General features: G+C 42.4%; 1 protein-coding gene across 1 annotated transcript in view; it reads left to right on the top strand.

Moving 5' to 3' along the window:
• Positions 1-6,040, top strand: part of nol10 (nucleolar protein 10) — a 36,746-nt gene extending 30,706 nt beyond the window's left edge. The window contains exons 20-21 of the mRNA XM_014192098.3: positions 557-659; positions 5,395-6,040. Coding sequence (XP_014047573.1) covers positions 557-659; positions 5,395-5,586 — 295 coding nt within the window. The 3' untranslated portion in view covers positions 5,587-6,040. The remainder of the gene's footprint in view (positions 1-556; positions 660-5,394) is intronic.
• The last annotated feature ends 6,368 nt before the right edge of the window (positions 6,041-12,408 follow it).

Genomic DNA, 12,408 nt, shown 5'->3' with positions numbered 1-12,408 from the left:
GCATGGCCTGAGAGTCTCACATCCATCACTGTCTTGACAGGTGGACACATGCAGCATGTAGCAAGAAAATCGAGGACAAGGGTCAAATATAGGAAGGCTCCAAATACAGGAAGGGTGTCCCAAGGTTTACTTCCCATTATGTAACACACCCTCTACTCGTGCTTCAAACTCATTAAAAAGTCATTATTGAAGTTTTGAGTGAAAGAAGACTAAATGTTAAATAGAGCAGTTTTTGTAGTGCACCCTACTCCCAACACTTAAAACGGACAATGAATTCACTGCAGATTTTTTTTTAAATTGTTGGCTCAAGTGCCTTTTTTAAATTATAATTTGTTAATATTTTTATTTGAAAAGTAACTCCATTGCTTTTACTCTGAGTACTTTTAAAATGAGCGAAAAATGTCATTAAAGTAACAGTACTTCTACTTGAGTAGGATATTTAAGTACTCTTTTCTCCCCCTTTTATAGGTACTGCATTTCATCACCATTGTATTGTGTGTATGCTAGTGATAGACCTGCCCATGTGTCCCGTATTGACATGTTATGTATCTACTAGAGCATCACTGGAGGAGCGTCTGAAGCTGGAGGAACGTTCTGGAACAGTAAACGTGGCTGACACAGCTGTTGGCAGCAAACAGCTCACCTTCACCCTCAAGAAGGTAAGTCACGATGACACCATTACATAATAATTAACCAATTTTGGTCTTTAATGCAGGGCTGACAAACAAATTCCTCCCCCCCCCCCCTTTCACTTGCCTCTTCCATTTATCATTTTGTTTTTCTCCTCAATTTCGTGATATCCAATTGGTAGTTGGTCTTGTCCCATTGCAGCAACTCCCTTACACGACCCCGCCAAGCCACGCTGCTTCTTGACATATATATATATATATATATATATAGCTCAAAAAAATAAAGGGAACACTTTAACACAATGTAACTCCAAGTCAATCACACTTCTATGAAATCAAACTGTCCACTTAGGAAGCAACACTGATTGACAATAAATTTCACATGCTGTTGTGCAAATGGAATAGACAACAGGTGGAAATTATAGGCAATTAGCAAGACACCCCCAATAAAGGAGTGGTTCTGCAGGTGGGGACCACTTCTCAGTTCCTATGCTTCCTGGCTGATGTTTTGGTCACTTTTGAATGCTGGCGGTGCTTTCACTCTAGTGGTAGCATGAGACGGAGTCTACAACCCACACAAGTGGCTCAGGTAGTGCAGCTCATCCAGGATGGCACATCAATGCGAGCTGTGGCAAGAAGGTTTGCTGTGTCTGTCAGCGTAGTGTCCAGAGCATGGAGGCGCTACCAGGAGACAGGCCAGTACATCAGGAGACGTGGAGGAGGCCGTAGGAGGGCTACAACCCAGCAGCAGGACCGCTACCTCCGCCTTTGTGCAAGGAGGAGCAGGAGCAGCACTGCCAGAGCCCTGCAAAATGACCTCCAGCAGGCCACAAATGTGCATGTGTCTGCTCAAACAGTCAGAAACAGACTCCATGAGGGTGGTATGAGGGCCCGACGTCCACAGGTGGGGGTTGTGCTTACAGCCCAACACCGTGCAGGACGTTTGGCATTTGCCAGAGAACACCAAGATTGGCAAATTCGCCACTGGCGCCCTGTGCTCTTTACAGATGAAAGCAGGTTCACACTGAGCACATGTGACAGACGTGACAGAGTCTGGCGACGCCGTGGAGAACGTTCTGCTGCCTGCAACATCCTCCAGCATGACCGGTTTGGCGGTGAGTCAGTCATGGTGTGGGGTGGCATTTCTTTGGGGGGCCGCACACAGCCCTCCATGTGCTCGCCAGAGGTAGCCTGACTGCCATTAGGTACCGAGATGAGATCCTCAGACCCCTTGTGAGACCATATGCTGGTGCGGTTGGCCCTCGGTTCCTCCTAATGCAAGACAATGCAAGACAATGCTAGACCTCATGTGGCTGGAGTGTGTCAGCAGTTCCTGCAAGAGGAAGGCATTGATGCTATGGACTGGCCCGCCCGTTCCCCAGACCTGAATCCAATTGAGCACATCTGGGACATCATGTCTCGCTCCATCCACCAACGCCACGTTGCACCACAGACTGTCCAGGAGTTGGCGGATGCTTTAGTCCAGGTCTGGGAGGAGATCCCTCAGGAGACCATCTGCCACCTCATCAGGAGCATGCTCAGGCGTTGTAGGGAGGTCATACAGGCATGTGGAGGCCACACACACTACTGAGCCTCATTTTGACTTGTTTTAAGGACATTACATCAAAGTTGGATCAGCCTGTAGTGTGGTTTTCCACTTTAATTTTGAGTGTGACTCCAAATCCAGACCTCCATGGGTTGATAAATTGGATTTCCATTGATTATTTTTGTGTGATTTTGTTGTCAGCACATTCAACTATGTAAAGAAAAAAGTATTTAATAAGATTATTTCATTCATTCAGATCTAGGATGTGTTATTTTAGTGTTCCCTTTATTTTTTTTAGACTTATATATAGACTTAAGTTATATAAGTCTATATATATATAAGTAAAATTTTCCTCCTGAACTTATTTATGCTTGCCATAACAAAGGGTTGAATACTTATTAACTCAAAACATTTCAGTTTTTCATTTTCTATACATAAAAAAAAAAGTTTTAAAACATAATTCCACACTTTGGGGATTTTGCGTGTAGGCCGGTGACACAAAATCTCAAATTAATCAAGGGGTGTGAGTACTTTCTGAGTACTCTGGGGTGTGAATACTTTCTGAGTATGCTGTATCGCCATCAGTCTGTGTGTTTTCCCAAACATACATATTTACACACAGTACGAAAGTACAGGTTAAGGTTGACACTGCTTTGTAGCCACTGTGTATAATCTATAACGGTGCCTGCAGAAGAGGAACAATGTCAGAGAAAATGACACGTTTTGATCATGGCCATTTTGACTGCTGTTTTGACTTTGAATTTTTATTAACACAGTCACCCGACTGACTCTTGTATCAGCACCCTTCGACTTATCAGTGAGTTCCATGAACATTGCAGGTTTTCATATCAATATCATTGGTTTTGCATGAGACACTGATGGTGCAAGGCCAAGCTAGGTTTGGCCAAGGCTCCCGCACATGCAGAGAGACTGAGTCTGTCTGCTGGGTAAATCCCCTGTACTACAGCATGAACTGGGGGTCAATGTTGATTACAGGTCTGTTAAGAGAAAGCTATAATTGTTTTGCAGAAGATCGCTTAAAGATGCACTATGCAGAAATCGCTCTGCCATTTCTTGGTTGCTAAAATTGTAATAGTTCGCCTAATTTCAGTTTGTGACAAAGCAGGCAAGTACAGTGTAGAGAATCATTGTACCATCTACAGGGCAGCCAATTTTGGAAGATATCTTGGAGTTAGATTTGCCCCGGCACAATCTCTAGACAGGGGATTGTGGGTCCTACCCCAGGAAGATTTTACTGTTTTTAAAGCTAATTTCCTGCAATTCTGCGTATTTTGACATGGCTTAGGCCTGCCTATGACCAGGGTGGAAAATTAGGTGTATTCAGGACGCATTGAACATTAAATGAACACTCAAAATTTGACTTTGAGATTTTGGGTGGATGAAATGTAAAGTATGCTAATATTTGCTGTAGCATATTTTTTAGGTGGTTTGACACTTTATTCAGTAATGAAAAGGAGATATGGAGACAGGCAAATGCTAGAAACAGTGGGAAGGTGGGAAACCCGGATTGACCCCTGTTCTCGGGGGGAAAGTTGTATACGACACCTACCGGGGATGGTTACCACTTTTAATATTAATGGTTGATGGCAGTGGGTAACCAAATTATAGATTGCACTCTGTTTGTCCATGGACTGCTTTCAAGGTAAGGACACAAACATTTTGTTTTGTAATTTGGGTGAGCTATCTCTTTTAAAATAGGACTGGAAGAAAATCCAGCTTGCTCTCCAGGTGGGTTGGCCATCCCTGATCTATGTTTCGCAAGTGCTGGGTGTTTGAAAATGTTATTGTTATAACAATACATTTCTTAAAATCACCAAACCTTCAAGAAGAATGTAATGAATATCAATATTCAGGTGGTTTAGGCCTACTAGTTGAAGATCCTTGCCATCCTTTTACTCTACATAGACAAAATATGTGTTTGAGTTGTGAGTCCCCCTACCATCTCTGCCTAGCATGTGAACAATCATTTACTATCCAATGCTTATGTGTATGACTTATTCAAAACTGTAAATAGCTGCAAAAAAAATACATAGCCTCATATAATTCATTTTCAAACACACAAGTAGGCATATCAGATTTAAAATGTGATTACAGTGGCAGAATTGTGAAGAAGTGGAATAATAAAATAAGTGTGGAGAATAACAGTAGGGTTCTTTCTGACAAGCACAGTAATTTCCCTCTATTTTAGCCCATTGTTAAGAATGAGAATTGTTCCACTGATCAGACTAAATTAAGTAAATAGCTAATAGAATCTACTGAAGACAAGCTTACATAAATCTGCCCCTACACTCTACCCAAATTATTTGTTTATGTAGAATTAAAAGTTTTACTTTTGGGTTCAAAATCTGTTTGACAAAATTATTTTCATAGTTCCAAATCAGGTCACCCTACCAAACTTCCCTGCTAAAACATACTGTAGGTCTGTGTGCTGCCTTGTCGTTGTCACAGCATAAATGCCAATCACCAAACAAGGGGATTAATGCAAGTGTGGATTAAATTGACTTTAGTACATGCTGTCAAGGCTGCATTCTGAAATGGGGACGGGAGTAACAGCAAACAAAACCGTGCTACCGTGCTTCTCTTTTTACAGTTTTATAAACTCAGGGGAGACCGTTCTCTCTCTCTCCATTTACCTCCGCTCTAATCTTGAGGGGCGTTTCTTTATACCATGCATCCAATCGCCAATCATATGCTTCAATGTGCTGCGGTAAGACAGGACAATGATATAGATTTCACCCGTGATGTTAAATTTCAAGCGCAGATGCTCCGATTTCAAAACAATTTGGAGCACAGTTGAAAAATGAAAGCAGTACTTTTTAATGGGTGTGAGAAGTGGGTCAAATGAGTGTCTCACGGCCAATGCGTTAGTTGGCAGCTCTGTATCTAAACCGCTGTGAAATGTATTTTCCATAACCAGAAATATTGCATTTTAAGCTGTTTGAAGGTGTATAAACCCGAAAGTAAAAGACGCAAAAACAAAACTTAAGATCGGGAAGCATAGAAATAGTGCACATAGAACAGATCTACCGCTTCTTAGATTTGCTTTCAATGAGAATGACAGATCTATAACACACATTTATATGTGAATTGGGTCAGGTTGCCCAAACAGTTATATATTGCAGTTAAATCATACTCTAATTAAAAGTATCTCTTTCTCCTTTCACTCTCTGCCTCTCCTTTCTCAATTATCTCCTTCAGTCGGAGCAGCAACAGCGGCAGCAGCAGGCGGAGCGTGATCACCACGAGGAGAGGAAGAAGCTGAGGAGGTCCGCTGGACACCTGTCGAGTGAGAGAGGCAGGGGTAGAGGAAGAGGCGGATTTAGAGGGAGGGGCGGGAGTAGAGGCGGATTTAGAGGCAGAGGAGGGAGTAGAGGCAGGGAGCACTACTGAGGTAGAGGCAGTGGTAACTGAACTACTCTCAGGGAAAATACTGAGAATAAGTAGCCCAAAGTCAAAAGAGTAATGTCTTTTCTACAGCTGCTTACAGCTATTTCCCAACCTAATTTATAATAGAATGGAACTTTGTTACCGTCTGGGAATCAAAAGGTTGTGATACAAAAGTGTCCTGACCGATTGTGACCTGCCCTGTAACTCAGTTATGAAGATATGTTGGTGGAGCTGCAATGAAAGGATACAATGTGTAATATCTATTGCGTCCAAAATGGTGTGATTGTGTGGTGTATGCAGTTTGATCTGTGTGCATTCGTATGTCCGTGAGAAGCTCCTGACCTTCAGTTTTTTTGTTTTTTTTTTCACTTCACAATCCTCATTGTTCTCTAGTGCAGACAAAACATATCTGTATTATGCACTGTGCCTAGCCCATAAACCCTTTCTACTAAACTTATCTCCCTGGTCTGTGTTATGTTTTGATAGTAGCCTCATGGTCGCTGGAAGCGGCTATCTAAAAATACGTCCAACAATTGGACACACTGAGTCACTGACTCGTTCCATTCTCCGTAGAGATGCATGCATCTTTAAATGAATTACAGGTGAAGCCTCAGTTGTATGGGTAAAGTAATTGTTTTAATCAACTGATTAGCACCCAATAATGAATGTCTGTCCACTTCATTACTAACAACTGAAAGGCTTCACAAACCTCTTTTACTAACTTTGTATGACAACACTTTCTGTGGAAATCAAATGGCCACCATTTTACTCCAGTCCAGACAAATGGAAAAAGAAAGGAGGGAGGGGAAAGCAGAGAAGAAAAGTCCTGGGAACATGGATCCCCAATTCTTGGAAGCACCTTTCTCCGTTTGGCCTCCCATCGCCCTTTCACACATGGCTGGGCCCTCCTGTCTCCTTTGAGCCTGCCCTTTTTGAAATGGCAGGAGGTGTTGTCCAATTCCCCCCGACCCACTCCATTAAAATACTGTTGCCTGGGACCTCAAACTAGTTTTGCCCTGCATTTGGTCTTCAACGAGGTCCGCCATCAAAATTAGCAAAAAATGGTCCTCTATCCATCGTTTTTGGAATTTCCAATGCTCTCTGACTGTCTAGCTTTCATTTGGGTGATTATTAGCAATCTGACCACAGTAAATAAACTGTATGAATGTAGGTCCATTATCATTTCTCCACAGTTTCGATTTGTTTTTAGTAATTAAAAGTATATTGAGTTCATTCCCGGCTTTAGCCACTGTCTGCCTCCCTTGCTCTTCCTTCACGCCTGTTTGGAGCTTACCCCTCTAACCTGGCTAGTCCCTCTTACAATTGTTATGCTCATTTGACTTTGCCCAGATCATTGCGAGTGGACTATGACATACAAATGTAATCCAAAGATGGGATGTGTGAAGAAAGTTGAAGCTGTTCATTCTACTTTCCATTGTTGGTTGCTGCAGAGTGGGATGAATAACAACAGGTGAAACAAAGAAAGGATAACGGTTCATTTACTCAAATGTCCAAGTTATGCAAGCATATCTCAAGATTCAATGGTATGATTCAAATGAAGGCCTTGACCATACAACTAGTTGTGTGTAGTAAAACTGAGCGAAATAGAGGGCAGTCGGAGACTATACGGCAGGGCTCTCCAACCTTGTTCCTGGAGAGCTCCTGTCCTGTAGGTTTTCGCCCCAACCCTAATCTAGCACACCTGATTGTAATAATTAGCAGGTTGAGAAGCTGAATCGGGTTGGAGCGAAAACCTACAGGAAGATGGCTCTCCAGAAACAGGGTTAGAGAGACCTGCTATACAGAAATAGTGAGGGATCTTGAGTGTCTGAGGGGTTGAGGCTTGTGGCCTTCATACAGTAATGACACACGTTTAAGTTAGTCAGGAACGGGGGACTCTTTCTTCATGGCACAGTTGTGTGTGGGGTGGTGGGGAGTGGGCAGATGATTTAGACCTGAACAATGGAGATGCAGTAGCTTCCATAGCATTTTGTATGTTAAGCACTGCTGTGTGCCTTCAGGGGGTCACATAGCTGATAGCCACAGCCTACTTTTTCCTCATTGTGTTTGGGAAGAAAGAGAGCGTGAGAGCGACTGCGTGTCACCACCAATCATACTTACGTAAGGCTCATTCAAGCCATCAACTGGGATGCTACAAAGTGAACTTTGGTTGTGTTTGTCATTTGCTAACTTATCCTCAGACAGCAAACCTACCGACTGATGTGGAAATGGTTAGTCTATCTGTCTCAAGTCTGGACAGCTGGTGACACTTGTAGATTTTTTTTACAGGGTCTTCTTTTTTGCTTGACAAAACCATCACCATGGATACGCCAGATCTAGGCCACAAGAAGTGGGTCAGGGTAAGTTGGCACTTCCTGTAGCACATCACTCTTTTTCCAAGAAATTACGAAGAAAGGAAATCGCCAGAGTAACCAATAGAATGCATTTCAGTTTAGGCTGTCTAAAATCAGCTCAGGACATTGCATTGAATTCCCCATGCTCCAATGAATTGAGATGCATACTAGCTCAAATGCTTTATTATGTAAACTAAGATGACAGCTGGGATGTAGCTCCATGAATAAACCTTAAAAAGAGCTATCAAAAAAGCGTGAAAGATTGTTTCACCACAATCCCATCATTAGTTTATTGATTGAGTCCCAAATCATGATATGTATTCATCTTGAACTACCACCACAATGACTCATTCACAGCACAAGACAAGCAGTAACTGGGATTAAGAGCACTCCATTTTGCATTGAGGCAACCAAAATGGAAATTTGGGTTGTCTCAAAGGCCATGTTTGACCCAGTGTGCACTGCTTCTGCGGGCCACAGCAGCCCAGACAAAAGGAGCCGAGTTGGGGCTGCTTTCATAGAGTAATCCCCTCCACTGTGTGATTGAATGGGCCGCCCTGAGAAGCAATCACACACAAGTCACCATCTGAGCTCTGACGTGGGTTTAGGGAGGGGACCATGGTCCATGGCCTTAAATGGGGTAGAGTGAAGAGCAGGGGTCAGGGGAGATAATGTGAATTCTAGGAAAAATAACATTTAACTTCGGACTGCTTTTTGAACCTGGGTAGTTTTTTCATCATCACATGACCAATCTTTGTCAGTGCTTTTAAAGACAGGTCCTCTGGGGCATATGGAGACTTTAATTGGCAAACCAGTGTTCAAAGGACAGGGGTGCTCTGGTGTTGCTTTCTTGGCTTGCAGTAAAACTCAGCCTGTGCCCAAGTAACATTGTGTGGGAACGTTGTGACTCAAAATAATTAACTGTGTAGCCTGCTTATGCTGATAAAGTACATGTGTTCAAATCCCAATGGGACCCGATTCTGACTCAGGAATGTATGCCTTTCCTATGCAAGTCTTTCCTACGCACTTCTCAGTATTTGGTATTGCGCCTTACCTTATTCAGTCTCATAACGCGCTCTGCAGGTGTGGCTACCTTTCATTCAACGAATGAAAACCCTCCCACTTGCTGGCCAACAGGTTTTCTTGTGGAGTTTTCATTCATTTAAATGTACTGAGAACCTTATTTTAAGCCATCCTTTTAAATATGGTGTACCTTTTTTAGTTAGATTTTTTTTGCGACAGGCTAGAATATATCAAGACAACAGGTGTAGAATATTTGGGATCAATGAAAGAAAGCCATCTAAATATATGCATATTGTCTTCGTTTCAGCACCAATTGGTAGATGTAAAAATACTCTGATCTTGTAGATTATTTAGGTTCAGGAAAGTATTTATTAATCATAAAAAACAGGTTTAGAGAGCCTTTACACACGAAAGAAAGAACGGTGGTTTGATTCATTCTGAAAATTGCCACATTCAGTTCTTCAACCCATGGTAATGTTGGAAGATTAGTGTACATATAATTATAATAGGGAGAATAGTGTACAATACTAGGCTATTGCCTGCACTAACCATGGAACTGTGTGATGTCACGGCCAAGTACTGTGCGGTGCGTCGGGTTCAAACTGTTACGGCTTGGTCTGCGCTCTGCTCCATAACGATTTAATTAGCCTACGTGTCTTTAAAAAATATATATATTATCAACTGTTTCCACACGGCCATGACCGCATTTACAGAGGAAGCAAATTAAGGTAAGCGAAACGCATGGAATGACAATGTAGGCTATACCAACTGAAGGGAACTAACAGTACATTGGCAGGAGAATGTGTGGTTATGATACAAATAGGAAACATAGAAAGTAGAGGTAGCCTATAATTAAGACATTCGAGAGTGCCCATCCCTGCAAGTTAAAAGGCGGTACAATTTAAATTCTGCATAATGGCACAACATTTCATAAACTTTACTGTGGGAAAGTTGATATGCTTCAGTTTGCTGTCATATGACTGGTTTCACATTTGTCTCCAGTGATTATAAGGTAAAATAGATCTAAAACAAGTGTCATCTATATCTACAATTCCCTTATCCAAACGGATTGCTCATTTACCTAGCGCTTATCAAGTTGTAAATTACAGTGCATGGAGAATGGTGTTATTTTTTATCGGAAATTAAAGTAGATGCTTTTTCTACATGGAACCGGTTGGTTCACTAGACCTTATTCATGGTGATGGAATTATTAGGGAATAAAGTCAAGGTCAGAATACAGCATATCTGTAGACACCTCCGCCACACCTTCATTTATTCGATCTCCACCCAAAACGCACGCTATTCTCATGCTTAAATTCAAGGTCGGAATATGCATAGAGAAAAGTGCATAAAAAGGCAACTACCTTCCATTTACGCAAGCTTAACTTGGGTCGGAATCAGGCGGGCACCATGTGAATGCCTTCCAAGACTTTAAAAACACGTAATTCATCAAGAGAGGAGAAGCTTTCAAATGCTTTTCTGGACGAAAACTTTTTCCCTTTCTTAATCTCTCACCTTCTCTCTCCGATCCCTCTCTTGTCTCATCTCCTCTTCCAGAACGATGGATGGAGCGAAATGTGTTGATGCGGATCATTTTCCCCTACTTTCCCACATGGCGTGTGGATGGAGAGAATGATCTCACTGCTGTCCTGGCATCTCTCATACCTCAGCTACTGCCTTCCTCCCTCCAGCGCAGCTAGAGGACCCAGACAGCTCGACCTTTATGAACCGTTAATTAACAAGTCAAAATATATCCCATGAAAAAAACGCCACTGCTTTACGGCAAAGCTAACGCTGGATGACCCAGACTTGAAAAGCCCAGGGATAGACGGCTCAAAGATGAAAGCATTGTGACGGTCAACCAGGGCAGGGATAAATGATGAGTTGGCAGAAAAGGCCTGGAGAAGGCTTCCTTATGCAACACAGCGGACTGAGTGGCATGGACTGGTAAAGGTTAAATATATCCAGTCAAGTGTCACAAAATCCAACTTGATTGTTTCACTGTGACCTGGTTTTGTGATTCATCCTTTTTTAAACCAAGTTTTATTCTGAAAGCAAATTCAAACTTGGTTTAAACAAGGATGAACAACAAAATAAGTTAAATTTGATTTCAGCTCCCTTCCACTCTTTTAAACAGTAAGATTTAAGCCAGAGGCTATTTCTCACGGTGCATTTCATATATGCATATGTACATTGCAGATGCTATTAAGTTTTGTGTTCTGCCAAAGACTGGTGAGTCAGTGGTGCAGCTCTGTACATTTGAGTATGCATGCAGCATACTGTTGTTCAGCATTGAGCAAATGTGCATTAGTGCACTTTCCAGATGAATGAAATAAAAAAATGTTTAAAAAATTATGCATTAAATGGAATGAAATGTATGTATTCACTACTATAAGTCGCTCTGGATAAGAGTGTCTGCTAAATGACTAAAATGTAAAACGGACAGGGAGTGTGGCTTGAACACTCAACCTTCTGTCCCGAAGCCCACCGGACCATCGACTGTGCCACAAAAGCATGCTGAAGTGGCAGAGTTGATATCTGCGCTTAAAACATAGGGACGCTACAGTACAGTGCACTCGGAAAGTATTCAGACACCTTAACTTTATCCACATTTTGTTACGTTACAGCCTTATTCTAAAATTGGTTAAATTGCTTTTTTTTCCCTCCTCAATCAACTACACACAATACCCCATAAAAAATATGACATTTACTTAAGTATTTAGACCCTTCACTCAGTACTTTGAAGCGCCTTTGGCAACGATTACAGCGTTGAGTCTTCTTGGGTATTGCGCTACAAGCTTGGCACACCTTTATTTGGGGAGTTTCTCCCATTTTTCTCTGCAGATCCTCTCAAGCTCTGTCAGGTTGGATGAGGAGTGTTGCTGCACAGCTATTTTCAGCTCTCTCAAGAGATGTTTGATCAGGTTCAAGTCCGGGCTCTGGCTGGGCCACTCCAAGACAGTCAGAGACTTGTCCCAAAGCCACTCCTGCGTTGTCTTGGCTGTGTACTTAGGGTCGTTGTCATGTTGGAAAGTGAGCCTTCGCCCCCAGCCTGAGGCCCTAAGCGCTCTGGAGTCAGTTTTTACCAAGGATCTCTCTGTACTTTGCTCCGTTCATTTTCCCTCAATCCTGACTAGTCTCCCAGTCCCAGCATGATGCTGCCACCACCAGAGAAGGAGGGAGGTAGTATGGTAGTGGGAGGACATGGCATAGATGCCAATAGCTTAAAAGGGACTCCTTTCCTCTGCTTAAGGGCCAGTTATGAGTGAGATAACATATGGGATGTGCTAGGTTTGTCAGGTTTAGTAGTAGCTGGCAATGCACTCCAGATGCCTCAAGGAAGGACTTTAGGTAGCAGCACCACCCCCAAAACAACACGTTTTGTGTGACTGGGGGTAATTTGTGAACATCCTCCAATCATCTTTGTTCCCTTTCCCAATGAATGAGT

The sequence above is a fragment of the Salmo salar genome, chromosome 01, assembly GCF_965601325.2.
Source record: "Salmo salar chromosome 01, fSalSal1, whole genome shotgun sequence".
Classification (NCBI taxonomy): Eukaryota; Metazoa; Chordata; class Actinopteri; order Salmoniformes; family Salmonidae; genus Salmo; species Salmo salar.
Note: the sequence above shows the minus strand (reverse complement) of the source record. Positions and strands in the feature narration are given on the sequence as shown.